Here is a 26,162-nt window from a genome sequence, read left to right as displayed (position 1 = left end):
CCCACAAGCCACGATGTTCCAGCCACATGAGATAACAGGGACAACGCCTCTTTTCAGCAGAGGGTAGCCATATGTCTGCCAAGGACATGAGTCTGAAAATTAGCCTGGGAAGATGTTTCCAGAACTGTAACACATAATCTGTAGGGGGCTTTTCCCTAGCAACAGTCGCCAGAACTGAATGTACTAATAGAATCATTAGAAATTACTGTAACCAATAAAATTTATGTAACTTTACCACCCAATGAAATTGCTGTAATCTGTATTAACCAATGGAACACTACCCTGCGTAGTTCCACCATTTTGACTGTATCTGAACTGTATAAGAATGTAACTGCGTAGCTTGTCCCATGAGAGAGGTGTTGAGAGCACTCAGTAACGGTACTGATGAGGCCGGATCTCCCTTGATTAATCAGGTTTTAATAAACAATTCTTTTCTCTATAAAAGACCTTTCCTGTGAATGTTATATTTTTAATACTCCACAACAGAAACCAATTCCACCCTGTCACCTTGGCTCTCAAAATCTGACCATGATGAACCCCACCACCAGGCACACCAGCAGCACCAACAACAACACCAATATTTGCTCCAATCACCTGATGCTGCACAGGACAGAGGGCATCAGTACCCGACCACATTGCTGCCCGGGATGCCAGGGATGGCCTAACCATGACCACATTTACTTCACTTGATGCTGCACACCCTGGCTTGCAACATGAAGCGCCAGGTTGGCACCACACCAACACCATGAAGCATTCCTACAATGTCCAAGCCATTCCTTTCACACTCATCACCATTGCGGGGGTTACTGTTATATCTCACCATTCACTGCAACTCACTAAGCCAAAGGTGCACACAAATCTGTCCAAGAAGGCAAAGTGTTAAAAATACAGATTTCAATGTTTGACTGCACATTAACAGAAACTTTACATGAACATTGGCAAAAAGACCCAAGTGCCTACCCTTGTGTGTTAGTTTGTCTGTTTGCGTGAGGATGAGGGGTGACTAGTGAGATGGGGATGTGATAATGTAGATAGAGAGGGATGGGTGGAGGTCCAAGTTAAGTTGGTGTGAGTAAGGATGTGCAGGCGTAGGGTAGGGATGGCAGAGTGATGGGGATGAGGATGAGGTTGAGTGTGGCTTTGCAGTAACATTTTGTGATCTACTAAGATCATTGAAAGGTTTGCGCCACTGCAGCCTGGTCCTCCTGTCGGCATCCCTACTTGTGCCCTTCTCTGCAATATGCAACCAGGCTGCATTGGTCTCCTGGGGAGGACTCTTCCGTCCATTGGAAGGGAAGAGAACCTCCCTGCGTGCTCTGACTCCCTCCATAAGCATATGGAGGGTGACATGGGAGAGCCTGCGTGCAACTCTATACCTCTGTGCAGTGTTTGCAGCATCTCAGTGTTGTTGCACACTGACAGCACATCTGTCAAAATTAATTTGTGCATGGTCCCTTTAAGAAAACGGCTGATGATGTGTCATCAATTGATGTCATCAGACCTGCTTCCTTTTAATTGACAGACTCTCGCTGAGCGGGCTTAACAAGCCCCATCAGAGGAAAGTCGTGTGGGAGGCCGGGATGGAGACAGCAGCGGGATCGGGACCCACCACCGATGTCGCCAACCCGGTCCCGCCGAGGTAGGCGAAATCGCGGCCCATGAGTTTAAAAGGGGCAGCTGAGATACAAAATGAGCTAAGGGACAGAAAGCAGAGTGTATTGGTGAATGGTTGTTTTTCAGACTGGAGGGAAGTATACAGTGGTGTCCCCCAGGGCTCAGTATTCAGACCACTGCTCCTTTAATAATAATGACCCAGACTTTGGTATACAGGACATAGTTTCAAAGGTTGCAGATGACATGAAACTTGGAAATTTAATAAACAATGAGGAGGATCATAACACACTTCAGGAGGACAGACAGACTGCTGAATGGGAAGACACATGGCAGATGAAATTTAACACAGAGAAGTGTGAAGTGAAACGACCCGCATCTTTTAATGTGGGTTCGGGAGGAACTCTCCTACTCCTGGCTCCATATTGAGGAAAGTATGGGGCCTTCCTGCCTCTTCGTACTGTGAGTTCAGCATGTGGCGAGTGAAGGTCTGGGGCACTCAAAAATCTGAAACTGGTCTTTAGGACCCGCTGGAACCTAATGTGTGTAAATGATTCTGCCGTTAAAATGTTCTTGACATGTACTCCTGCCACGAGCCCATCTACCTTAAATAATATGGTGGGTGGCACGCTTCCAGCTGGAAATGTGCGTACACTTCCTGCCAACCATATTGGAGGCTTTGGAGCAATGTTCCCCCTAATTATTTTTGGGTGTGCGGTCCCTTTTAACGGACTGCGTGACCCATTCAAAATTCTGTGCATGCGTGAAATGTCCCATTGAAAAGCCAGTGATCAGTCTGCGCGGGACCTCCAGACAACCACGCGGCTGCACAGCTATACGGGAATATTGCTTAGGAGGTTGTTAAGCGCCAGAAAAATGGGTGCTGCATGGCCGATTATTTAGGCAGTAACTCTGATTTGCAAGAGAGGCCTTGACAATGATGTGCTCCAAGCATGCTCGTAGATAACCTCTAGTTAACATTCACTGCAGGGCAGACATTGTTGACAGCAGTAAGGTCAGCTGTGGCCTTAAATCTACCTCCATCTCATTTCAAGCTGTCGTATGGGGAAGTTGCTCACAAGTCACCCTCCTCACACCATCTCATGCTGCACAACTTGTGTTCCACCAGCCATCAGACCAGGAGTCAGGTGCTGGGCTGTTCCATCTCTTTCTTGCCAGTACGCTCCATTTTATGCCTCCATATTGGATTTCCTTTTACTTTGTTTTTGCCGGCCACTTTTTTCCCCTTTCTTCCTTCAGCCTTGGTAAACGCTGCCAACAGATGTAACTACATTTTGAGCTTTTCCATAGGTTCTAAGAATTTTTGGCCCACATGGAGTCACTTACTTTAAACTGCTCACATCTCTAAGATTTTACCTAAAATGCAATTTCCTGGTTTCCCCATTATGCTAGCTCCCTATACAAGGCCAAAGCTGCACACATATGAATCTTTCTGCAAATAATCTGACCACAGAAAATGACATGTAATCTGCTCAATGCATTCTTGGTTAGCCTTGCACTTGTTTCTCGATTGAAAAAAGTGTGCAGAAATCCATTGTGGTGGATTTCCACTTACTTTGCGCATTGCATGCAATTCCAGGGATAGGGAATTAGATGTGCCCATCTGAAACCAGTGACAACTTGATTTAGATATTAGTTCCTATTTTAACTGGGGGTGAAGGGCAAGCATGGGGCCAACAGGGTGAGTGTTAGGCTTGCTGGCGTGAGGTACAGACCATTTTAACTTCTCGGCCTCATTTAAATCACCTGGCCCAACTCCCACCTGAATCTAGCATCAGTGATGATGGACATGTGGGAGTTCAGCGAGCGGGGAAGGAGGCCATGGCTGGGGAGCCTTGGAAACGGTCCCCAGCAGTCAGGTGGTGGGAGGGGTAGGCGGTGGGGGGAGGGAAGCCCAGGATTCCTTGTGTATTCAAGAGGAGCACTCCTGTTTCTCCTAGCCCATAAGAAACCCTTTCAAATAAATCACACCTTTTTGGCCCTCTTATACGCCCTATGCTCCCTCACACCCAAATCGCCAAACAAGGCTGGCACCAGGTACTAAATGGTTGAATATACTCAAACCGTGTAACGAGCTCCTGTGTAATACCAGAATATGCACAGGCCGGGTAACGGACTGTTGTACAACAACAGAATATACACAGACAGGTGAACGGGCTTCTGTGTAATGCCAGAATATAGAGATAGAATAACGGGATCCTGTATAGAAACATAGAAAATAGGTGCAGGAGTAGGCCATTCGGCCCTTCGAGCCTGCACCGCATTCAATAAGATCATTGCTGATCATTCCCTCAGTACCCCTTTCCTGCTTTCTCTCCATAACCTTGATCTCTTTAGCCGTAAGGGCCATATCTAACTCCCTCTTAATATATCCAATGAACAGGCATCAACAACTCTCTGCGGCAGGGAATTCCACAGGTTAACAACTCTCTGAGTGAAGAAGTTTCTCCTCATCTCAGTCCTAAATGGCCTACCTGTAATCCTAAGACTATGTCCCCTGGTTCTGGACTTCCCCAACATCGGGAACGTTCTTCCCGCATCTAACCTGTCCAATCCTGTCAGAATCTTATACGTTTCTATGAGATCCCCTCTCATCCTTCTAAGCTCCAGTGAATAAAGGCCCAGTTGATCCAGTCTCTCCTCATATGTCGTCCAGCCATCCCTGGAATCAGTCTGGTGAACCTTCGCTGCACTCCGTCAATCGCAAGAACGTCCTTCCTCAGATTAGGAGACCAAAACTGAACACAATATTCCAGGTGAGGCCTCACCAAGGCCCTGTACAACTGCAGTAAGACCTCCCTACTCCTATACTCAAACCCCCTAGCTCTGAAGGCCAATATACCATTTGCCTTCTTCACCGCCTGCTATACCTGCATGCCAACTTTCAATGACTGATGTACCGTGACACCCAGGTCTCGTTGCACCTTCCCTTTTCCTAATCTGCTGCCATTCAGATAATATTCTGCCTTTGCGTTTTTGCCCCCAAAATGGATAACCTCACACTTATCCACATTATACTGCATCTGCCATGCATTTATCCATTCACCTAACCTGTCCAAGTCACCCTGCAGCCTCTTAGCGTCCTCCTCACAGCTCACACCGCCACCCAGTTTAGTGTCATCTGCAAATTTGGAGATATTACACTCAATTCCTTCAGCTAAATCGTTAATGTATATTGTAAAGAGCTGGGGTCCCAGCACTGAGCCCTGCGGCAATCCACTAGTCAATGCCTGCCATTCTGAAAAGGATCTGTTTAGCCTGACTTTCTGCTTCCTGTCTGCCAACCAGTTCTCTATTCACGTCAGTACATTACCCCCAATACCATGTGCTTTGATTTTGCACACCAATCTCTTGTGCGGGACCTTGTCAAAAGCCTTTTAAAAGTCCAAATACACCACGTCCACTGTTTCTCCCTTATCCACTCTGCTATTTACAGACTCAAAAAATTCTAGAAGATTCGTCAAGCATGATTTCCCTTTCATAAATCCATGCTGACTTGGTCCCATCCTGTCACTGCTTTCCAAATGCGTTGCTATTTCATCCTTAATGATTGATTACAACATTTTCCCCACTACTGATGTCAGGCTAACCGGTCTATAATTCCCCGTTTTCTCTCTCCCTCCTTTTTTAAAAAGTGGTGTTACATTAGCTACCCTCCAGTCCATAGGAACTGATCCAGAGTCGATAGACTGTTGGAAAATGATCACCAATGCATCTACTATTTCTAGGGCCACTTCCTTAAGTACTCTGGGATGCAGACTATCAGGCCCTGGGGATTTATCAGCCTTCAATCCCATCAATTTCCCTAACACAATTTCCCGCCTAATAAGGATATCCTTCAGTTCCTCCTTCTCACTAGGCCCACTGTCTCCTAGTACATCCGGAAGGTTATTTGTGTCTTCCTTCATGATGACAGAACCGAAGTATTTGTTCAATTGGTCTGCCATTTCCTTGTTCCCCATTATAAATTCACCTGAGTCCGACTGCAAGGGACCTATGTTTGTCTTCACTAATCTTTTTCTCTTCACATATCTATACAAGCTTTTGCAGTTAGTTTTTAAACTCCCTGCAAGCTTCCTCTCGTACTCTATTTTCCCCCTCTTAATTAAACCCTTAGTCCTCCTCTGTTGAATTCTAAATTTCTCCCAGTCCTCAGGTTTCTTTTTCTAGCCAATTTATATGCCTCTTCCTTGGTTTTAACACTATCCTTATTTTCCCTTGTTAGCCATGGTTGAGCCACCTTGCCCATTTTATTTTTACTCCAGACAGGGAGTACAATTGCTGAAGTTCATCCCTGTGATCTTTAAATATTTGCCTTTGCTTATCCACCGTCAACCCTTTATGTATCCTTTGCCAGTCTATTCTAGCCGATTCATGCCTCATATCATCGAAGTTACCTTTCCTTAAGTTCAGGACCCTAGTTTCCGAATTAACTGTGTCACTCTCCATCTTAATAAAGAATTCTACCATATTATGGTCACTCTTCGCCAAGGGGCCTCGTACAACAAGATTGCTAATTGGTCCCTTCTCATTACACATCACAAAGTCAAGGATGGCCAGCTCTCTGGTTGGTTCGACATATTGGTCTAGAAAACCATCCCTAATACACTCCAGGAAATCCTCCTCCACCACATTGCTACCAGTTCGGTTAGCTCAATCAATATGTAGATTAAAGTCGCCCATGATAACTGGTGTACCTTTATTGCACACATCCCTTATTTCTTGTTTGATGCTGTCCCCAACCTCACTACGACTGTTTGGAGGTCTGTACACAACTCCCACTGGCGTTTTCTGCACTTTGGTATTCCGCAGCTCCACCCATACCGATTCCACATCATCCAGGCTAATGTCCCTCCTTACTATTGCATTAATTTCCTCTTTAACCAGCAATGCCACCCTGCCTCATTTTCCTCTCTGTCTATCCTTCCGAAATGTTGAATACCCCTGGATGTTGAGTTCCCAGCCTTGGTCACCCTGGAGCCATGTCTCCGTGATGCCAATTACATCATATCCGTTAATTGCTATCTGCGCAGTTAATTCGTCCTCCTTATTCCGAATACTCCTCGCATTGAGGCACAGGGCCTTCAGGCTTGTCTTTTTAACACACTTTGCCCCTTTAGAATTTTGCTGTAATGTGGCCCTTTTTGTTTTTTGCCTTGGGTTTCTCTGCCCTCCACTTTTACTATTTTCCTTTCTATCTTTTGCTTCTGCCTCCATTTTATTTCCCTCTGACTCCCTGCATAGGTTCCCATCCCCCTGCCATGTTAGTTTAACTCCTTCACAACAGCACTTGCAAACACTCCCTTGAGGACATTGGTTCCGGTCCTGCCCAGGTGCAGACCGTCTCGTTTGTACTGGTCCCACCTCCCCCAGAACCGGTTTCAATGTCCCAGGAATTTGAATCCCTCCCTTCTGCACCAGTCCTCAAGCCACATATTCATCTGAGCTATCCTGCGATTCCTACTCTGACTAGCACGTGCCCCTGGTAGCAATCCTGAGATTACTACTTTTGAGGTCCTACCTTTTAATTTAGCTCCTAGCTCCCTAAATTCATCTCGTAGGACCTCATCCCATTTTTTTTATCAATATCGTTGGTACCTATATGCACCACTATAACTGACTGTTCACACTCCATTTTCAAAATGTCCTGCACCCGCTCCGAGACATCCTTAACCCTTGTACCAGGGAGGCAACATACCATCCTGCAGTCTCGGTTGCGGCCGCAGAAACGCATATCTATTCCCCTTACAATAGAATCTCCTGTCACTATAGCTCTCCCACTCTTTTTCCTGCCCTCCTGTGCAGCAGAGCCACCCATGGTGCCATGAACTTGGCTGCTGCTGCTCTCTGTTGATGAGTCATCCCCCTCAACATTACCCAAAGCGGTGTATCTGTTTTGCAGGGGGATGACCGCAGGGGACCCCTGCACTACCTTCCTTGCACTGCTCTTCCTGTTGTTCACCCATTCGCCATCTGGCTGTGAACCCTTTGCCTGCGGTAAGACCAACTCGCTAAACGTGCTATTCACGTCATTCTCAGCATTGTGGATGCTCCAGAGTGAATCCACCCGCAGCTCCAGTGCCGCAATGCAGTCCGTCAGGAGCTGGAGGCAGATACACTTCCCGCACACGTGGTCGTCAGGGACACTGGAAGCGTCCCTGACTTCCCACATATTACAGGAGGAGCATAGCACATGTCTGAGCCCTCCTGCCATGTCTTAACCCCTTAGATTAACTTAATTTGGCAACAACAATGCTAAAGGTGACTTACTGAAAGAAAAAAGAAAAGCTACTCACCAATCACCAGCCAATCACTTACTCCCTTGGCTGTGACATCACCTTTCCATTTCTTTCTACTTCTTTTTTGCCTCCCTGCTGCAGCTGCACCGGCTGCTCTCCTGTAGGCCCCAACTCTGCTGCTCCACCTCCTCCACCTCCCGCTGGTGCCTCCCGACTGATGGGTCTCCTGTAGGCCCCAACTCTGCTGCTCCACCTCCTCCAACTCCCGCTGGTGCCTCCCGACTGACGGGTCTCCTGTAGGCCCCAACTCTGCTGCTCCACCTCCTCCACCTCCCGCTGGTGCCTCCCGACTGACGGGTCTCCTGTAGGCCCCAACTCTGCTGCTCCACCTCCTCCACCTCCCGCTGGTGCCTCCCGACTGACGGGTCTCCTGTAGGCCCCAACTCTGCTGCTCCACCTCCTCCACCTCCCGCTGGTGCCTCCCGACTGATGGGTCTCCTGTAGGCCCCAACTCTGCTGCTCCACCTCCTCCACCTCCCGCTGGTGCCTCCCGACTGACGGGTCTCTTGTTGGCCCCAACTCTGCTGCTCCGCCTCCTCCACCTCCCGCTGGTGCCTCCCGACTGACGGGTCTCTTGTTGGCCCCAACTCTGCTGCTCCGCCTCCTCGACACCTCATCGACCTCCCGCTGGCGCCTCCCGAATAATGTGAAACTATATACAGACAGAGTAATGGGCTTCTGTATAATGCCTGAATATACAGAGACTGGGTAACGGGCTCCTGCGTAATATCAGAATCTGCACAAATCCAATATTGAGCTTTTGTATAGCTTAGGTATTGATTAACTTTGGCTCTCTTCTACAGCAGGCTCCTTTTAGTGTTAAAATATTGTCAAGGTCTAAATGACTTGAATTTCAATTAGGCTTACCTGGTGCAATGGCCTGACTGAGCCTGTTAAAATGGCATTCCGTATGAGGTCAGTAAAGATCGGGTGAATTGATCTCTGCAAAAGTGTTTACCATTTGCATATACCATGCTCCTGGGTTCGAGGGGTTAAAATTGGAGGTATTAATTTCAGAGTGGGAACTTTCTACACGCTGTTTCCAAACATTGTGGAATGCAGAATATCTATTCATTAAGTTCATTTTAACAAAGCAATAATAACCATAGTGAAGTTCATTTAAAGGATCAATTATGTAATGGTAAGTGTATTTCAGTAATTTCTTGACTTTTTCTTCATTTTCATGTTTGTTTTCTACTGATACCCAGGTCTTCAGCATGCTTTGAGCCAGTTGTTTAAAAAAGTTGCACCCAGTTTTATTGCTACCATCAATGAGTTTTTCAATGATAAGTCTCTTATCTGAAGATCAATAGTTTCTTCTTTTTTGAACAGGCACCATTTTCTCTGGGGTTATTCCTGAGATAAGACATGTTGTTATGAACATTTTTTTAATATGTTCATGGGATGTGGACATCAATGGCAAGGTCAGCATTTATTGCCCATCCCTAACTGCCCTTGAGAAGGTGGCGGTGAACTACTTTCTTGAACCGCTGCACTCCGTGTGTTGAAGGTACTCCCACAGTGATGTTAGGGAGGAAATTCCAGGATTTTGACCCAGCAATGTTGAAGGAACGATATTCCAAGTCAGGAATTTGTGTGACTTGGAGGGGAACTTGGATGTGATAGTGTTCCCATGTGCCTGCTGTCCTTAGCCTTCTAGGTGGTAGAGGTCACAGGTTTGGAAGGTGCTGCCGAAGAAGCTTTGGTGAGTTGCTGCAGTACATCTTGTAGATGGTACACACTGCAGCCACGGTGCACGGTGGTAGAAGGAGTGAATGTTGAAGGTGGTGGATGAGGTGCCAATCAAGCAAGCTGCTTTGTCCTGGATGGTATTGAGCTTCTTGAGTGTTGCTGGAGCTACACTCATCCAGGCATGTGGAGAGTATTCCATCACACTCCTGTCTTGTGCCTTGTAGATGGTGGAAAGGCTTTGGGAACTCAGGAGTTGAGACACTCGCCGCAGAATACACGGTCTCTGACCTGCTCTTGTAGCCACAGTATTTATGTGTCTGGTCCAGTTAATTTTTTGGTCAATAATGACCTTCTCCCCCAGAATGTTTATGGTGGGAGATTTGGCGATGGTAATTCCATTGAATGTCAATAAGAGCTGGCATGGCCTGTTTGTGCTGTATATCCTATGTAATAAGCGGGCACTTATGTGATGCAAATGTTACTTGCCACTTATCAGTCCATGCCTGAATGTCATCCAGCTCTTCCTGCATGTTGACCAGACTGCTTCATTATCTGAGGAGCTGCAAGTGGAACTGAATACTGTAATCAGCGAACATCCCCACTTCTGACATTATGATGGAGATGAAACAGCTGATGATGGTTGGGCCTAGGATACTTACCTGAGGAACTCCTGCAGCGATGTCCTGGGGCTGAGATGATTGGCCTGCAATGACCACAACCTTTGTTCTAGGTATGACTCAAGCCAGTGGACAGTTTGTCCCCTGATTCCCATTGACTTCAATTTTACTAGTGCGGCTTGATGCTGAAAATGACCAGTGTCAATTTGATTGAAATAAATAACTTGCATTTATAAAGTACCTTTAACATCCTCTGGGCATCCTAAAACACTTCACAGCCAATAAAGTACAACTGAAATGTAATCAATGCTGCAATGTTGGCCAACATGGCAGCCACTTTGCAAGCAACAAGGAAGGTCACATAAACAGGAATGAGAAAAATAAAATAATCTGATGGTATTGGTTGAGGGATAGATATTGGCCAGGACACAACACGATTCGAAGGATATGCTGATAGGGTTAGATGAAGTAGAGTGGGAGGATGTTCCTGCAGAGCATAAACATCAGCATGGATCAGTTGGGCCAAGTGGCCTGTTTTTGTGTTTTATATTTTAGGGGGAGAAATTGGGTGCATTTGCACCAGCCATCCAGGGGGCAAATGACTGCGACTGGGTACGGCATCACTAACGAATCCTGCTAAATTCAGCGGGAGTTTAACGGCGCTACAGCATTGCGCCCCGATCTCCTGCACCCAGAGATCATGACATCATCACCATGCACATTGCCCCATTCGTGCCCTGACCCCTAAATTGGGTTTGGCCCCTGAAGCAGCGAGGGGCAATAACAGCGACTGCTTCAGGGTCGCGCACCGGGCGGCTAGTCGCTACTGGGGCAAAACTTAAAGGGGAGGGGGCCGGCTGCCTTAAAAAAATATATATAATAGATAAATACAGTTTATTTTGCACAAGTAAGTAGCTCCTTGAATGTTGCTTGCCTTGGTGGTGGTCCAAAGGGAAGGCGCAGGATTTAGAGACAAACTCTAAACTTCTTTGATGTGGAACTCCTTATAGTATGGTTTGTTTGAGCATCCTGAAAATTCTGACAAGTTCTGTCACGAGAGACAACAAAAAAACTAAACTCCATCGTCCAAGGGTGACGTGCAGCTGGATATGAAACTGGATTTTTTAGAAAGTAGGAAACATCCCACTTTGTGAAATGAATAGACCTAGATTTTCCCTTGTAGTGGGATTCCAGGTGGGAGTTCGTTGGTGTAGGATATCTGTGCATTGGTGTGCACCCACCTGACCCCAGCGGTTCTTCCAATATCAAGCTTATTGCGAATTTGAATGTTGGTGATGTATTAGAGGCCACTAGATCACCTTGCATGGGCAAAGGAATTTATTTTTTTACATTATTTTAAATCTCACACATTGCCAAGTGCAAATCATCTCTCTAATGGATTGTAGCAGACAATGCAGGCCTTTTATTTGCAAACCCTTGCTTTTGCCTCCTTAACACTGCTGCACTCCTGGCAGCATTGCTAAGATGTTAATGATTGGAAATACATCAGCTGACATGGGTGGGCATAGTCAAGATCTACCATTGCTGTGTGCAGAAAATCTCAGTAATGGTAACATGAGGAAAGCAGTGGAACAGCTCATCACAAACTTTCATTCACCATAATATGTCAAAATAGGTAGGGTGGAGTGGGGGGGGGGGGGAGCGGGGAGGAGAAAATCTGGGCCTAAACCTTTGAAAATGACCGAGAAGTTATGGTAGACCTTTGGTGTTGAACCAATGTGGAAAAGCAAACAAATCATAGAATGATACAGCAGAGAAGGAGGCCATTTGGCCCATTGTGCCTGTGCAGCTCTTTGGTAGATCTAGCCAATTAATCCCACTCCCCTGCTCTTTCCACATTGCCATGTAAATTTTCTCCTTCAAGTATTTATCCAATTCTCTTTTGAATGTTACCATTGAATCTGCTCCCACCACCCTTACAGGCAGTGCATTCCAGATCACAACAACTCGCTGTGTTTAAAAAAAAAACATTTCCTCATGTTGCTTCTGATTCTTTTGCCAATTACCTTAAATATGTGTCTTCCGGTTACCGACCTATCTGTCATTGGAAACAGTTTCTCCTTATTTACTTTATCAAAAACATTCATGATTTTCAACACCTCTGCCAAATTTTCTCTTAACCTTCTCTGCTCTAAGGAAAACAACCCCAGTCTTTCCACATAACTGAAATCCTTCATCTCTGGTACCATTCTAATAAATGTCTTCTCCACCCTTTCTAAGGCCTGACATACTTCCTGAAGTGTGGTGCCCTGAACCGAACACAGTACTGCAGCCAAGGCCTAACCAGTGTTTTCTAAAGGTTTAGCATTACTTCCTTGCTTTTGTAATCTATTCCTCTGTTAATAAAACCAAGGATCCCATATGCTTTTTTAACAGCCTTCTCAACTTGACCTGACACCTTCAAAGTTTGTGTACATGCATCCCCTGGTCTCTCTTCCTGTACATCCTTAAAATTTCTGCCATTTAATTCATATTGTCTTTCTTCATTCTTCCCACCAAAATATATCACTTCACACTTTGTGTGAAATTTCATCTGCCATGTGTCTGCCCATTTTGCCAGATTCTCTGTGTCCTCCTATAGTTTGTTGCTAACCTCATTGTTTATTATATTTCTGAGTTTCACAGAATAATAGAAGTTTACGGTACAGAAGGAGGCTGTTTGGCCCATCGTGTCTGTGCCAGCCAAAATAGAACTATTCAGCCTGTCATGCATTCAACTATCATTGTAACTATCATGTATAAACTGACTTAAGTTATACACCTTGAGAAAATTGACCACAAGGGGGTGAACTTGTGGAGGCACTCCTAACCTGGACTTTCAAGTATAAAAGGGGAAGCTCCACCCATCTTCATCACTTGAGGTCTTGGTAATAAAGGTGACTGGTCACAGAGTGACCTTCTCTCAAGTATGGGCCTCGTGTGCATTTATACTGTATAGTATGGACATATCATTGGCGATGAGAAACTGGGATTTAAACCACGCGAGCATGGCCACTAGCAGCACAGAAGAGAGGTACTGTGTTGGTGATGATTGGGACGACTTTATTGAGAGACTACAGCAAAGTTTTGTCAATAAGGAATGGTTGGGACAGGATTCGGTCGACAAACGCAGGGCCCATCTCCTGATGGTTTGTGGATCCAGAACGTATTGCCTGATGAAGGACCTTCTAGTGCCAGAGAAGCCGGCGGACTAGACGTTCAAAGAGCTCAGTAAGTTTATCGGGGAACACCTTAAACCGGCGAGCAGCATGCACATGGCGAGACATCGGATTTACACCCACCGGCGGCGAGAAGGGCAAAGCATTCCAGACTTCGTGGCAGATCTCCGGCAACTGGCGAGCCTATGTAAGTTCCCAGATGCATGCAGAGCGGAGATGCTGCGAGAATTTTTTATTGAGGGCATCGGGCATGCTGGGGTTTTCAGGAAACTGATTGAGACCAAAGACTTGACCTTGGAAGCGGCAGTTCTGATAGCCCAGACCAGAATGATGTATAACAAAAATCTTGGCTCAAATGCGGCAAACGACCAGGGAGTCAACATTGTTAATGTGACACACAGTTCTCTAGGCAGACAAGGGCAATCGGACATGCCCCAGCATGTAGTCGAACCCAAAGGGGGAATTCAACAGAGACAATGGCTAGCCGAATGGCTATTCATGCCATCGCAATGGACAATGCAGCCAGTAATGGGCCATCAACACCTGTTAATGGTGCGCTTAAGGACAGTTACAGAGACGGTCAGAGACGATCGACTGCTAATGGACCTTTTGTTTCCAACAACGGGGCCTCCAGCTCATTCTGGAGGTGTGGAGGCAAACACCCAGCCAGAGCTTGCAGGTATCAGCAATATACCTGCAGAAACTGCAATGTCAGCGGTCACTTGGCGTGTATGTGCAGGAAGCCTGCAGCCAGGTTGATGTACGAGGAAGACGGGCCCGATGTAAGTCCTACGAGGCCAAATGAATACTGGGGGAAATCACTGGAAGCTGAAGTTCAACGAGATCATGTGGAGCACATATACAGTTCATATACCAGGACGCCACCGATAATGATGAAAGTGCTCCTCAATGGCATCCCAGTATTAATGGAGCTAGACACGGGGGCCAGCCAGTCCCTGATGAGTATCAAACAGTTCGAAAGGTTGTGGGTGTCCAAGGTCAGGAGGCCAAAATAATTTCCGATTGACGCACAGCTACGGACATATACAAAGGAGATAATTGCGGTGCTCAGCAGCGCCACGGTAGTCATGACCCACAAAGATTTGGAGAACAGGTTGCCACTCTGGATTGCCCGTGGGACGGTCCCGCACTACTGGGGAGCAGTTGGCGTGCTGTCATGAACTGGAAATGGGGCGATGTCAATGCAATTTCTTCTGTGGAGCACGTATCATGCTCACAGGTCCTGGACAAAGTTGACTCCTTATTTCAACCCGGCATCGGTATTTTCATGGGGGCCAAGGTAGTGATTCACATAAACCCGGACGCCAGGCCAGTACACCACAAGGCCAGAGCGGTGCCGTACGTGATGTGGGAAAAGATAGAATGCGAATTGGACCGCCTGCTGAGAGAAGGCATCATCTCGCCAGTTGAATTCAGTGACTGGGCGAGCCCGATTGTGCCGGTGCTCAAGGCGGATGGGTCGGTCAGGATATGTGCCGATTACAAGGCCACCATCAATCGGGTGTCACTCCAAGACCAGTATCCACTACCAAGCGCGGAGGACCTCTTTGCGACGCTATCCGGTGGCAAACTTTTTTCAAAATTGGACCTGACCTCAGCTTACATGATGCAGGAGCTGGCGAGTGAGTCGAAGAAGCTGACCACCATCACGACATGCAAGGGGATGTTTGAGTATAACAGATGTCCGTTCGGGATTCGTTCGGCCGCTTCAATCTTTCAGCGAAATATGGAAAGCCTCCTCAAGTCGATTCCAAGGACGGTGGTATTTCAAGACGACATCCTCATCACGGGTCGTGATACTGAAGAACAGCTCCACAACCTGGAGGAGGTGCTATGCAGACTGGACCGAGTAGGGCTGCAACTGAAAAAGGCGAAGTGTGTCTTCTTAGCTCCGAGGTAGAATTCCTGGGGAGGAGGGTAGCAGCAGACGGGATCAGACCTATTGTGTCCATAACGGAAGCGATCCAGAGAGCACCCAGACCCTGTAACACGACGGAGCTGCGTTTGCTCCTGGGGCTCCCGAACTATTTTGGTAACTCTCTTCCCAAATTGAGCACGCTGTTAGAGCCGCTACACGTGCTCCAAGGCAAAGGTCGCGATTGGGTCTGGGGGGACAGCCAGGAAAAGGCTTTTGATAGAGCACGCAATTTGTTATGCTCTAACAAACTATTAGCATAATATGACCCATGTAAGAAACTTGTTTTAACATGCGATGCATCGTCCTATGGGGTCGGGGGTGTGTTGCAGCATGTGAATGCCACTGATCAGTTACAGCCGGTAGCTTATGCCTCCAGAAGTCTGTCCCAGGCAGAAAGGGGCTACAGGATGGTAGAAAAGGAAGCGCTAGCATGTGTATATGCAGTAAAAAAAATGCACCAGTACCTGTTTGGCAGGAAGTTTGAGCTGGAGACAGGTCACAAACCCCTAACGTCCCTTTTGGCCGACAACAAGGCCATAAAAGCGAATGCATCTTCCCGCATACAGAGGTGGGCACTTACGTTAGCCGCCTATGACTACACAATTCGGGACAGATCGGGCACTGAAAACTGCGCCGATGCACTCAGCAGGCTCCCACTAGCCACCACTGAGGGGGCAACTGAGAATGATGCTGAGAAGATCATGGCTGTTGAAGCTTTCGAAAGTGAAGGCTTACCTGTGACAGCCCGTCAGATTAAAGTCTGGACAAATAAAGATCCGATACTGTCTTTAGTTAAGAAATGTGTCCTGAATAGGGACTGAGCAGCCATGTTTGGGGGATGCCCTGAGGAATTTAAACCGTTTCATAGGCGCAAGGATGAACTCTCGATTCAGGCTGATTGCCTAGTGTGGGGAAACCAAGTAGTCATGCGCCAGATGGGCAGAGAGGTGTTCATCAGAGAACTTCACAATGAGCACCCGGACATTGTCATGATGAAAGCAATTGCCAGGTCACACGTTTGGTGGCTAGGGACAGATGCAGACCTGGAACTTTGTGTTCACAGGTGCAACACATGTACTCAGCTGGGCAACGCACCCAGGGAAGCCCCCCTTAGCCCCTGGTCCTGGCCCGCCAAGCCATGGTCACGCATCCATGTGGACTACGCAGGTCTTTTCATGGGAAAAATGTTTTTGGTTGTAGTAGACGCCTACTCCAAATGGATTGACTGTGCCATTTTAAATTCAAGCACATCCTCTGCCACGGTAGAAAGTCTACGGGCAATGTTCGCCGCCCATGGTCTACCGGATGTCTTGGTCAGCGACAATGGCCCGTGCTTCACAAGCACTGAATTCCAGGCAATGGAATCAACCATGTCAGAATGGCACCTTTCAAGCCGGCCTCAAACGGCCAGGCGGAACAAGCAGTGCAGATAATCAAACAGGGGATGCTCAGAATCCAAGGGGGTTCCCTACAAAGTCGCTTATCGTGTCTCGTGTTGGCCAATAGATCTCGACCACACTTGCCTCCATGGGGTTCCATCCGCAGAGCTGCTAATGAAAAGGACGCTCAAAAGAAATTGTTGAGAGCAGGCGTCAGTCACAATGTGACTACCATGACAGGAATGCGAGGGCGTGATGTATTGATGTCAATGACCTTGTTTTTGTCCTTAATTATGCTGCAGGGCCCAACTGCTTGCAGGCTCTGTGATTGCCAAAGAGGGGAATAGGGTTTTGGAAGTTAAACTTACCAATGGGCAAACCTGTCGCAAACACGTGGATCAAACTAAAAGGAGGTTCAGCAACCCCATAGAAGAAGCAGAGGAAGAACACGACGTAGAGTTTACTCCACCACAGTTGACCGAACACCAGAACCAAGTGGAGGAGAGCCCAGTCACTGTGGGCAGTCCGGACAGGCCTGAGGCACCGTAAACAGCAGACACTCAGGCCAGTGCCCAACAACTGGAGCCCCAACTCAGGCGCTCTACAAGGGAGCATAAACCACCAGAGAGACTTAACATGTGATCCCAATAAGACTTTATGGGGGGAGGTGATGTCATGTATTCAACTATCATTGTAACCCATGTATAAGCTGACCTAAGTTGTATACCTTGAGAACATTGACTACAAGGGGGTGAACTTGTGGGAGACACCCCTAACCTGGACTTTCAGGTATAAAAGGGAAAGCTCCACCCACCTTCATCACTTGAGGTCTTGGTAATAAAGGTAACTGGTCACAGAGTGACCTTCTCTCAACTATGGGCCTTGTGTGCATTTATACTGTATAGTAAGGACAAATCACAGCCTAATCCCATTTTCCTACTCTTGGTCCATTGCCTTGTAGGTGACGGCAGTTCAAGTGCATATCCAAGTGCTTTTTAAATGTGCTGAGGGTTTCTGCCTCTACCATCCTTTCAGGCAGTGATTCCAGACCACCTTCTGGGTGAAAAATGTTCACCTCAACTCCCCTGTAATCCTTCTACCAATTACTATAAATCTATGTCCTCTGGTTATTGATCTCTCTGCTAATGGAAATAGGTCCTTCCTGTCCACTCTCAGGGCCCAAGTTTCCGGTTCTGGCGAAAACGGTGCACCTCCGAGACTTACGTGACCTGCCTGGGCTCGAAAGCGTGCCGGAATCTTCCCGAGCAATTCTCCAGTCCTCCTGGAGCTTGGCATGGCGTGGTGCAATGGTATCTCCCTGGGGTGGAGCAAACCTATCGCAGTCTGCAGGGGGGCGGGGCTAAGCCCCTGCGTGTCTTTCTCAGCCGGCTCCCTTGCACGTGCGCGGAACAACATGCGCGCATGCGCAATGGGACCTCGACCTTGGCAATCGGCCATTTAAAGGGAGAGCGGGGCACTCATTTAAAGCTAGCTGGGATTTTTGGTTGCAGGTAGGAAAAGGAGTAAACATTATTTTACTGATTCTTGTGCAAAGGAGTGCTGCAACGGTGCTGCATAGGTGCAAGCAAGGACAATTAAAGGAAGAATGTTACAGACACACATTTAAAGCTTGCTTGGATTTTTGGTTGAAGGTAGGAAAAGGAGTAAAAATTATTTTATTGATTCTTGTTGTGCAAAGGAGTGCTGCAAAAGTACTGCATAGTTGCAAGCAAGGACATTTAAAGGGAAAACGTGGCACTCTGTTACAGTGAGCTGTGTGATTTTTGGGTGCAGGAAGGGAAGGAGTGAAAAGTCTTAAGTGATTCTTGGAGTGCAAAGGGGTACTGCACACGTGCATGCAAGGAAAGGACTGTGTTTTTAAAAATCACTGACTGGAAATCCAGTACCCGTACAGCAATGCAAGAATGTGCAGCGAGAACGAAAAATGTCTTGCATGACGAAGTCGAGACACTAGTTAATGTCATTGAGGGGAGATGGCAGGAGCTGGACACCAGCAACAGAGGCCGCACAAAGGTGGCACCCAAAGAAATCAAGAAACGCTGGGACCTAGTTGCAGATGAATAGTGCGCAGTGCTGAATACCAGAAGATCTGGAGCCCAGTGTAAAAAGAATTGTCAGGACCTTGGTCAAGTCGTTAGTGTAAGTAATATCTTCCTTTTCTCAATGGAATTGCAATTGTAAATGTGACCAGCTGTACATGTCCCACCCAGCAGAAAGGCACCCTCTCTAAATAGTTATATTTTCAACATTGCAGAAGAAATTGGCTCACAACAAAAGGGAAAGAACACAATCAGGAGGAGGCCCGCCAAATCTGCACCCACTGATACCCTTGGAACAGAGGGTCGCTGCCATGATGAGTCATGCCTGGAGAAAGGCAATCAGTGATGCACAAGCTGGGCCCACACGCTTGGGAGAGGGTAAGTCCTGAAAATGCATCGTGACCCTTCAAATCATCCTGCTGCCGAGCCTGCTATGTGCGAGACTATCTATGTCACCCATCCTGCCCACTCCTGTGGTGCTAACCATTTGACTGTTCAGTTATATTTTGCAGAACATGATGTCACTCTAAAGATTCAGAGGAAGAGTCGGATGCATGCGATCAAGACCAAAGCGTTGGTGGGGGGAGGAAGGGGGAATGGATCAGGGAAGAATGTTGATCGTAATATGGATCAGTCCATAGTGCAGGGCCTCATTATCCCAGAGAATACCATGAATTCTCCTCCAACATTCCACTCCTTCATCCACCCCCCATCCTTGCGTGGTGCTTTAAGTTCTGATGCGGCATGTCATCTTCTCCTCACGTACCCATCCGCGCTTAGTGATGTAAATTCTGGTAAGACGTTCCATGGTTTCACATTCTTCGAGGTAGAGGGTCACAGTGGTGGTGGTGGAATGCAGCTTGGAACATCAGGTTCCCCATTATCAGAGGTAGAGAGTCCCAATGGTGGTGGTAGAATGCAGCTTGCAGCACCCAGGGCTCCATTATCAGAGGTAGAGCGGCACAGTGGTGGTGGTAGAATGCAGCTTGTAGCACCCAGGGCCCCATTATCAGAGGTAGAGGGGCACAGTGGTGGTGGTGGAATGCAGCTTGTAGCACCCAGGGCCCCATTATCAGAGATAGAGGGTCACAGTGCTGGTGGTAGAATGCAGCTTGTAGCACCCAGGGCTCCATTATCAGAGGTAGAGAGTGACAGTGGTGGTGGTAGAATGCAGCTTGTAGCACCCAGGACTCCATTATCAGAGATAGAGGGTCACGGTGGTGGTGGTAGAATGCAGTGTGGAACACCCAGGGCCTCACTGTCAGAGGAAGCGGGTCCCGGTGGTGGTGGTGGTGGTGGTGGTGGAATGCAGTGTGGAACACCCAGGGCCCCACCATCCCACCCTGAGCCTCGCACTAGAGTGGTGCCACGAGGCAGAGCCGGGGGGAGAGGAAGGAGAACCCGAGTAGACTCTCCTGAGATGCAGCGTTCAACAAATGTGCTTGACGTTATAGCATTGGGTGTGGAGGGCAATGACCTTACCCGTTCACTGGAGGGCACCATCAGAGGGGTTGTTGATGAGTTGACAGTGCTGTCTGGGCAAATAGCAGTTATGCCATGTGAACTGAGTGTGGGATTTGCTGGGGCAGTGCAAATGCTGGCAGAGGCCATCAGGCAGTTAGCTGCTGCAATAAGCGCACACCTCCCGGCCAATCAAATGCCCCTCCCACTGCAATCCCAGTATCAGCCTCTGTAGAGATCCAAGCTGGGACCCCCAATCTCTCCCACCCACCCTGTCTCTTCCCCTACCCTCCGCTCTTCCCCTACCACCCCTTCTCTTCCCCTACACCCCCCGCCCCCATGAGGCAGTGCACATGCACCGAGATGTGGATGAGAGCTGGGTGCAGCCTTTCTTTGCTGTTGGTGTTGATGTAGTAGATTTGATGCCAATGTTGTAACTGTTTTCAAATTGAAATTGTGTACTAAGTTTTGTAACTTTACAAGTATATAAGTGATCTTAGAGTTTTTAAGTGATCTTAATAAGTTGTTTAAATTGACTGCGTTAAAAGTTATCTTAAGGTTTTTCAGTGATTTATTCACAAATTAAAATTGTTTACTAAGTTTTCTAACTTTAAAACTATATAAGTTTTTGGGGTTGTTAAGTGATCGGAAAGAGTCATATCAAATTTTAATAGAAGAATGATTTTATTGCACTAATGTCAAGTACATTGTAAAGATTTCAATGAAATATATTGTACATTGAAACTGAATCATGACAAGAATGCTTTTATTATTATTGCACTAAAGTAAAGTATATTGTAAATGTTTCAATAAAGTTTATTATTTAACATTACAACTGATTCATGGTCCATTATCATACCAAACACAACATTTAGGAACACCTGCAAAAGATAAACATCCCTCACCCCTTCAGTCATGCCTGCCTCCCGCATCTAGCCATGACCGAGGGGCGTGCTGGTGTGGCGTGTCGTGGCTTGGAGATCTCTCCTGCTGCAGTGGGATGGGTGTCCGTGGACCGAGGAAGCCAGCGACTAATTACCCTACAGTATCTGAGACACACAGGTTGGTCCTGCTGCTGGCTGCGAGGGGTTGGGTTGGGAGCTGGGGGCGGGGAGGGGAAGAGTGCTGTTGGGAGTGCAGGAGTGAGGAGGGACACACGGAGCGACGGGTTGGGAGGTGGGTGAGGGGGGGCGGGTGCGGGGGGGGAAGAGTGCTGCTGGGGATGTGGGAGACAATGGTGGGTTTTAGGGTGGTTTACAACACCTTACTCTAACAGCCAGTCCCTGACAGAGGCACAATGCCAAACAGTTAGTTTTACAAATGAGGTGAATCATTCAAGTCATAGGTTTAATGGGGTATGATGATTTCCAAAGGATCAAATTAGCCATAATTAGGTGTTGATGTGCCTGCCTCAGCTGGAAGCCTACACTTGTTTATTTATAAAAAGAGAACCAACTATCTTCATTCAGCAGACATCAAGCAAAATATCATCGAAAGAGGTTTAGGCCATGTTAAGTGATGTGTTTAATGCTTCAGTCCTTTTTGTGTTTAATTCCCACCCACCGTCTCTGGTTGTGCCTGCACTGAGCTTAACTCTAGGTAAGGTTGTTCGGAACTTACAAAAGTGGGCACTTACTCCATTCTAAGTTAGTTTGGAGTAAGTTTTCGCTGCCAAAATTTGCAAAACAGGCCTGAGTGGCTGGACACACCCCCTTTTGAAAAAGAAATACCTGAACTAAACCAACCTAAACTAACTCACTAGAACTGGAGCAAACTAAGTGCCGAGAATTGCAATTTCTAACATACTCCAAACTAAACTAGTTGCTCCAAAAAAATAGGAGCAACTCCACCCGAAACTTGGGCCCCATGCCCCTCATAGTTTTATACACCACCATTAAGTCTCTCCTCAGCCTTTTCTGTTCCAAATAAAACCACCCAGACTATCCAATCTTTCTAAATTAAAAAGCAGAACCACAAGGGTAATAATATCTGAATTACTACGTGAGCCACGAGCAAATTTGCATAGGGTAAATAAGATCAGAGAGATGAATGCATGGCTCGAAAACTGGTGTGGGAGAAATGGGTTTCGATTCCTGGTGCACTGGCAACAGTACTGGGCTAAGAGGGAGCTGTTCTGTTGGGACAGTCTTCACTTGAACCGTGCTGGTCCTAGTATCTTGGCGAATCGAATAACTAGGACTGTAGAGAGGGTTTTAAACCAATTAGTGGGTGGGGAGGGGTTCAGGTGAGCGAACATGTAAAAGGTCAAAGAGAAAGGCGAAGGCATTAGAGCAGGGTGGCGATCATAGAAACATAGAAAATAGGTGCGGGAGTAGGCCATTCGACCCTTTGAGCCTGCACCGCCATTCAATAAGATCATGGCTGATCATTTCCTCAGTACCCCTTTCCTGCTTTCTCTCCATAACCCTTGATTCCTTTAGCCGTAAGGGCCATATCTAACACCCTCTTGAATATATCCAATGAACTGGCATCAACAACTCTCTGCGGCAGGGAATTCCACAGGTTAACAACTCTCTGAGTGAAGAAGTTTCTCCTCATCTCAGTCCTAAAAGGCTTACCCCTTATCCTTAGATTATGTCCCCTGGTTCTGGACTTCCCCAACATCAGGAACATTCTTCCTGCATCTAACCTGTCCAGTCCCATCAGAATTTTATATGTTTCTATGAGATCACCTCTCATCCTTCTAAACTCCAGTGAATACAGGCCCAGCCAATCCAGCCTCTCCTTATATGTCAGTCCTGCCATCCCGGGAATCAGTCTGGTGAACCTTCGTTGATCGGGGAGTTGATAACCAGAGTGACAGGAAGGGACAGAATGGTATAAAAATAAGAGTGTATCAGAAAGTGGGGTCAAAGCAGGCAAACATGGTAAAAAGACAATTACAAGCTCTTTATCTGAATGCAAGCAGCACTTGTAACAAGATAGATGAGTTGACGGCACAAATAGATATAAATGGGTATGATCTTGTAGCCATTGCAGGAACGTGGTTGCAAGGTGACCAAGGCTGGGAACTGAATATTCAGGGATATTTGACAATTCAGAAGGATAGTCAAAGGAAAAGGAGATGCGATAGCTCTGTTAATAAAGGATGAGATCAGTGCAGTAGTGAGAAATGATATTGGCTCAGCAGTTCAAGATGTAGAATCAGTTTGGGTGGAGATAAATAATGTGAAGAAGTCACTACTGGGTTAGTCTATAGGCTCCCTAACAGTAGCCACGCTGTTGGACAGAGTATAAATCAAGAAATAATGGAGGCTTGTAAGAAAGGTACAGCAATAATCATGGGCGATTTTAATCTTCATATTGATGGGATAAATCAAATTGGCAAAGGTAGCCTTGAGGAAGAGGTCATAGAGTGTTCCAGGATGGTTTCCTTCAACAGTACGGAGTGGAAACCAGGGAGCAGGCTATATTAGATCTGGTACTGTGTAATGAGACAGGATTAATAAATGATCTCATAGCAAAGGAACCTCGAGGAAAGAGTGATCGTAGCATGGTTGAATTTCAAATTCAGTTGGTGAGAAAGTTTGGTCTCAAAACAGTGTCCTGATCTTAAATGACGGTGATTACAAAGGTATGAAGGGACAGTTAGCTAAAGGGGACTGGGAAAATAGATTAAAGTGTACGACGGTTAATAAGCAGTGTCAGACATTTAAGGAGATATTTTATAACTCTCAATAAAATATATTCCAGAGAGAAGGAAAGACTTTAAGAGAAGGGATAACCATCCGTGGCTAAATAAGGAAGTAAAGAATGATATCAAATTGTAAACAATGGCATACAATGTTGTCAAGATTAGTGGGAGGCCAGAGGATTGGCAAATGTTTAAAACCAGCAAAGGGCAACTAAAAAGATAATGAGAGAGAGGATGAAAGAGAAGATGGATTATGAGAGTATACTAGCAAGAAATATAAAAACATATTAAGAGCTTCTACAGGTATATAAAAAGGAAGAGATTAGCTAAAGTAAACACTTGGTCCCTTAGAGGATGAGACTGGGGAATTAATAATGGGGAACAGGAAAATGGCAGAGACTGAACAAATATTTTGTATCGGTCGTCAGATTACAAGACACTAAAAACATCCCAATAATACATAATCAAGGGGCTATAGGCAGGTGGAAACATAAAACAATCACTATCACTAAAGAAAAAGTACTCGGTAAAATAATGGGACTAAAGATGGACAAGCCCCCTGCACCTGATGGCCTGCATCTTAGGGTATTAAAAGAAGTGGCTGCAGAGATAGTGGATGCATTGGTTTCAATCTAACAAAATTCCCTGGATTCTGCAGAGGTCCCAGCGGGTTGGAAAACCTCAAATGTAATGCCCCTGTTTAAAAAAGAAGTGAGATAAAAAGCAGGAAACTATAGACCAGTTAGCCGAACATTTGTCTTTGGCAAAATGCTGGAGTCCATTATTAAGCAAACAATAGCGGGACATTTGGAAAAACATAATAGATTTGGAAATGCACCGTCAAGCAGAGTAAGCACGGTGTTATGAAAGGGAAATCATGGTTGACAAGTTTGCTGGAGTTCTTTGAGGATGTAATGAGCAGGGTGGATAAGGGGAAACCAGTGGATGTCATGTATTTGGATTTCCAGAAGGCATTCAAAAAGGTGCCACATAATAGGTTACTGCACAAGGTAAGAGCTCAGTGGGTTGGGGGTAATATATGAGCATGGATTGAGGATTTGCTAACTAACAGAAAACAGAGAGTCGGAATAAATGGGTCATTTTCCGGCTGGCAAACAGTAACTAGTGGAGTGCCACAGGGATCAGTGCTGGCTCTTCAACTATTTACAATCTATATTAATGACTTGGATGAAGGGACCAAGTGTAATGTAGCCAAGTTTGCTGATGATACAAAGATGGGTGGGAAAGCAAGTTGAGAGGAGGACACAAAGAATCTACAAAGGGATATAGACAGGCTAAGTGAGTCGGCAAACATTTGACAGATGGACTATAATGTGGGAAAGTGTGAGATTATCCACTTTGGCAGGAAAAATAAAGAAAATTATCATTTAAATGGAGAGAGATTACAAAATGCTGCATTACAGATGGACCTAGGGGTCCTTGTGCATGAAACACAAAATGTTAGTATTCAGGTACAACAAGTAATCATGAATGCAAATGGAATGTTGGCCTTTATTGTAAGGGGGATAGAGTATAAAAGCAGGGAAGTCCTGCTACAACTGTACAGGGTATTGGTGTGACCACACCTAGAGTACTGTGTACAGTTTTGGTTTCCTTATTTAGAAACAGAAATTTACAGCGCAGAAGGAGGACATTTCGGCCATCATGTCCGTGCAGCCGACAAAGAGACACACGGTCCTCGATCAGCAGTCCTTAAGGTTACATTGATGTCCTCCAGATCGGGGGGCACTTGATCTAATGTTTATTTTGTTCCCCCCCCCCTCAAAAGAGTTGTTGAGTTGGGAGTGGCTTAGCCAGTCACGTGATGTTCACAAGACTCAATAAAACCCCAGCCAGTTGGGTTCAGGGGATCCATGATGAGGCAGGTGATTGTGAGTCTGGTGAATGAACTGGTAATGTGTAGTGTGATTGTTAAACCTTTTACTAATAATTAAGGTTACATTGAAGCCAATGAACAATGGCGGATAGATAAAGAGCATCTGGCCCAACCAGTCTGCCCCACACAACTGCGATACCCCATGTATCGCAACATTTTACACTCCACCCCACCCGGAGCCATGCGATCTCCTGGAAGAGACAAAAAAGCGGTAAAAACCCAGACCAATTGTAGAAAAAATCTGGGAAAATTCCTCTCCGACCCATCCTGGCGATCGAAAATAGTCCAGGAGATCACTCTGGCCGTATTAGATTCCATGATGTACTTACCATCATGTCTGCACCAGCCAACA

General features: G+C 46.4%; 1 protein-coding gene across 2 annotated transcripts in view; it reads left to right on the top strand.

Annotated features, from left to right (window-relative positions):
• Positions 1–26,162, top strand: part of LOC139249566 (uncharacterized) — a 211,307-nt gene that overhangs the window by 111,653 nt on the left and 73,492 nt on the right. Inside the window, exon 4 of one of the 2 annotated variants that reach the window (XM_070872513.1) lies at positions 19,013–19,376. The exons of the other annotated variant lie outside the window; for it this stretch is intronic. Within the exon in view, the coding sequence (XP_070728614.1) occupies positions 19,013–19,082 (70 nt within the window). The 3' untranslated portion in view covers positions 19,083–19,376. Of the gene's footprint in view, positions 1–19,012; positions 19,377–26,162 lie in introns of those variants that run through there. 2 annotated transcript variants of the gene reach the window in all.

The sequence above is a fragment of the Pristiophorus japonicus genome, unplaced genomic scaffold (genome assembly GCF_044704955.1).
Source record: "Pristiophorus japonicus isolate sPriJap1 unplaced genomic scaffold, sPriJap1.hap1 HAP1_SCAFFOLD_325, whole genome shotgun sequence".
Taxonomy (NCBI): Eukaryota; Metazoa; Chordata; class Chondrichthyes; family Pristiophoridae; genus Pristiophorus; species Pristiophorus japonicus.
Note: the sequence above shows the minus strand (reverse complement) of the source record. Positions and strands in the feature narration are given on the sequence as shown.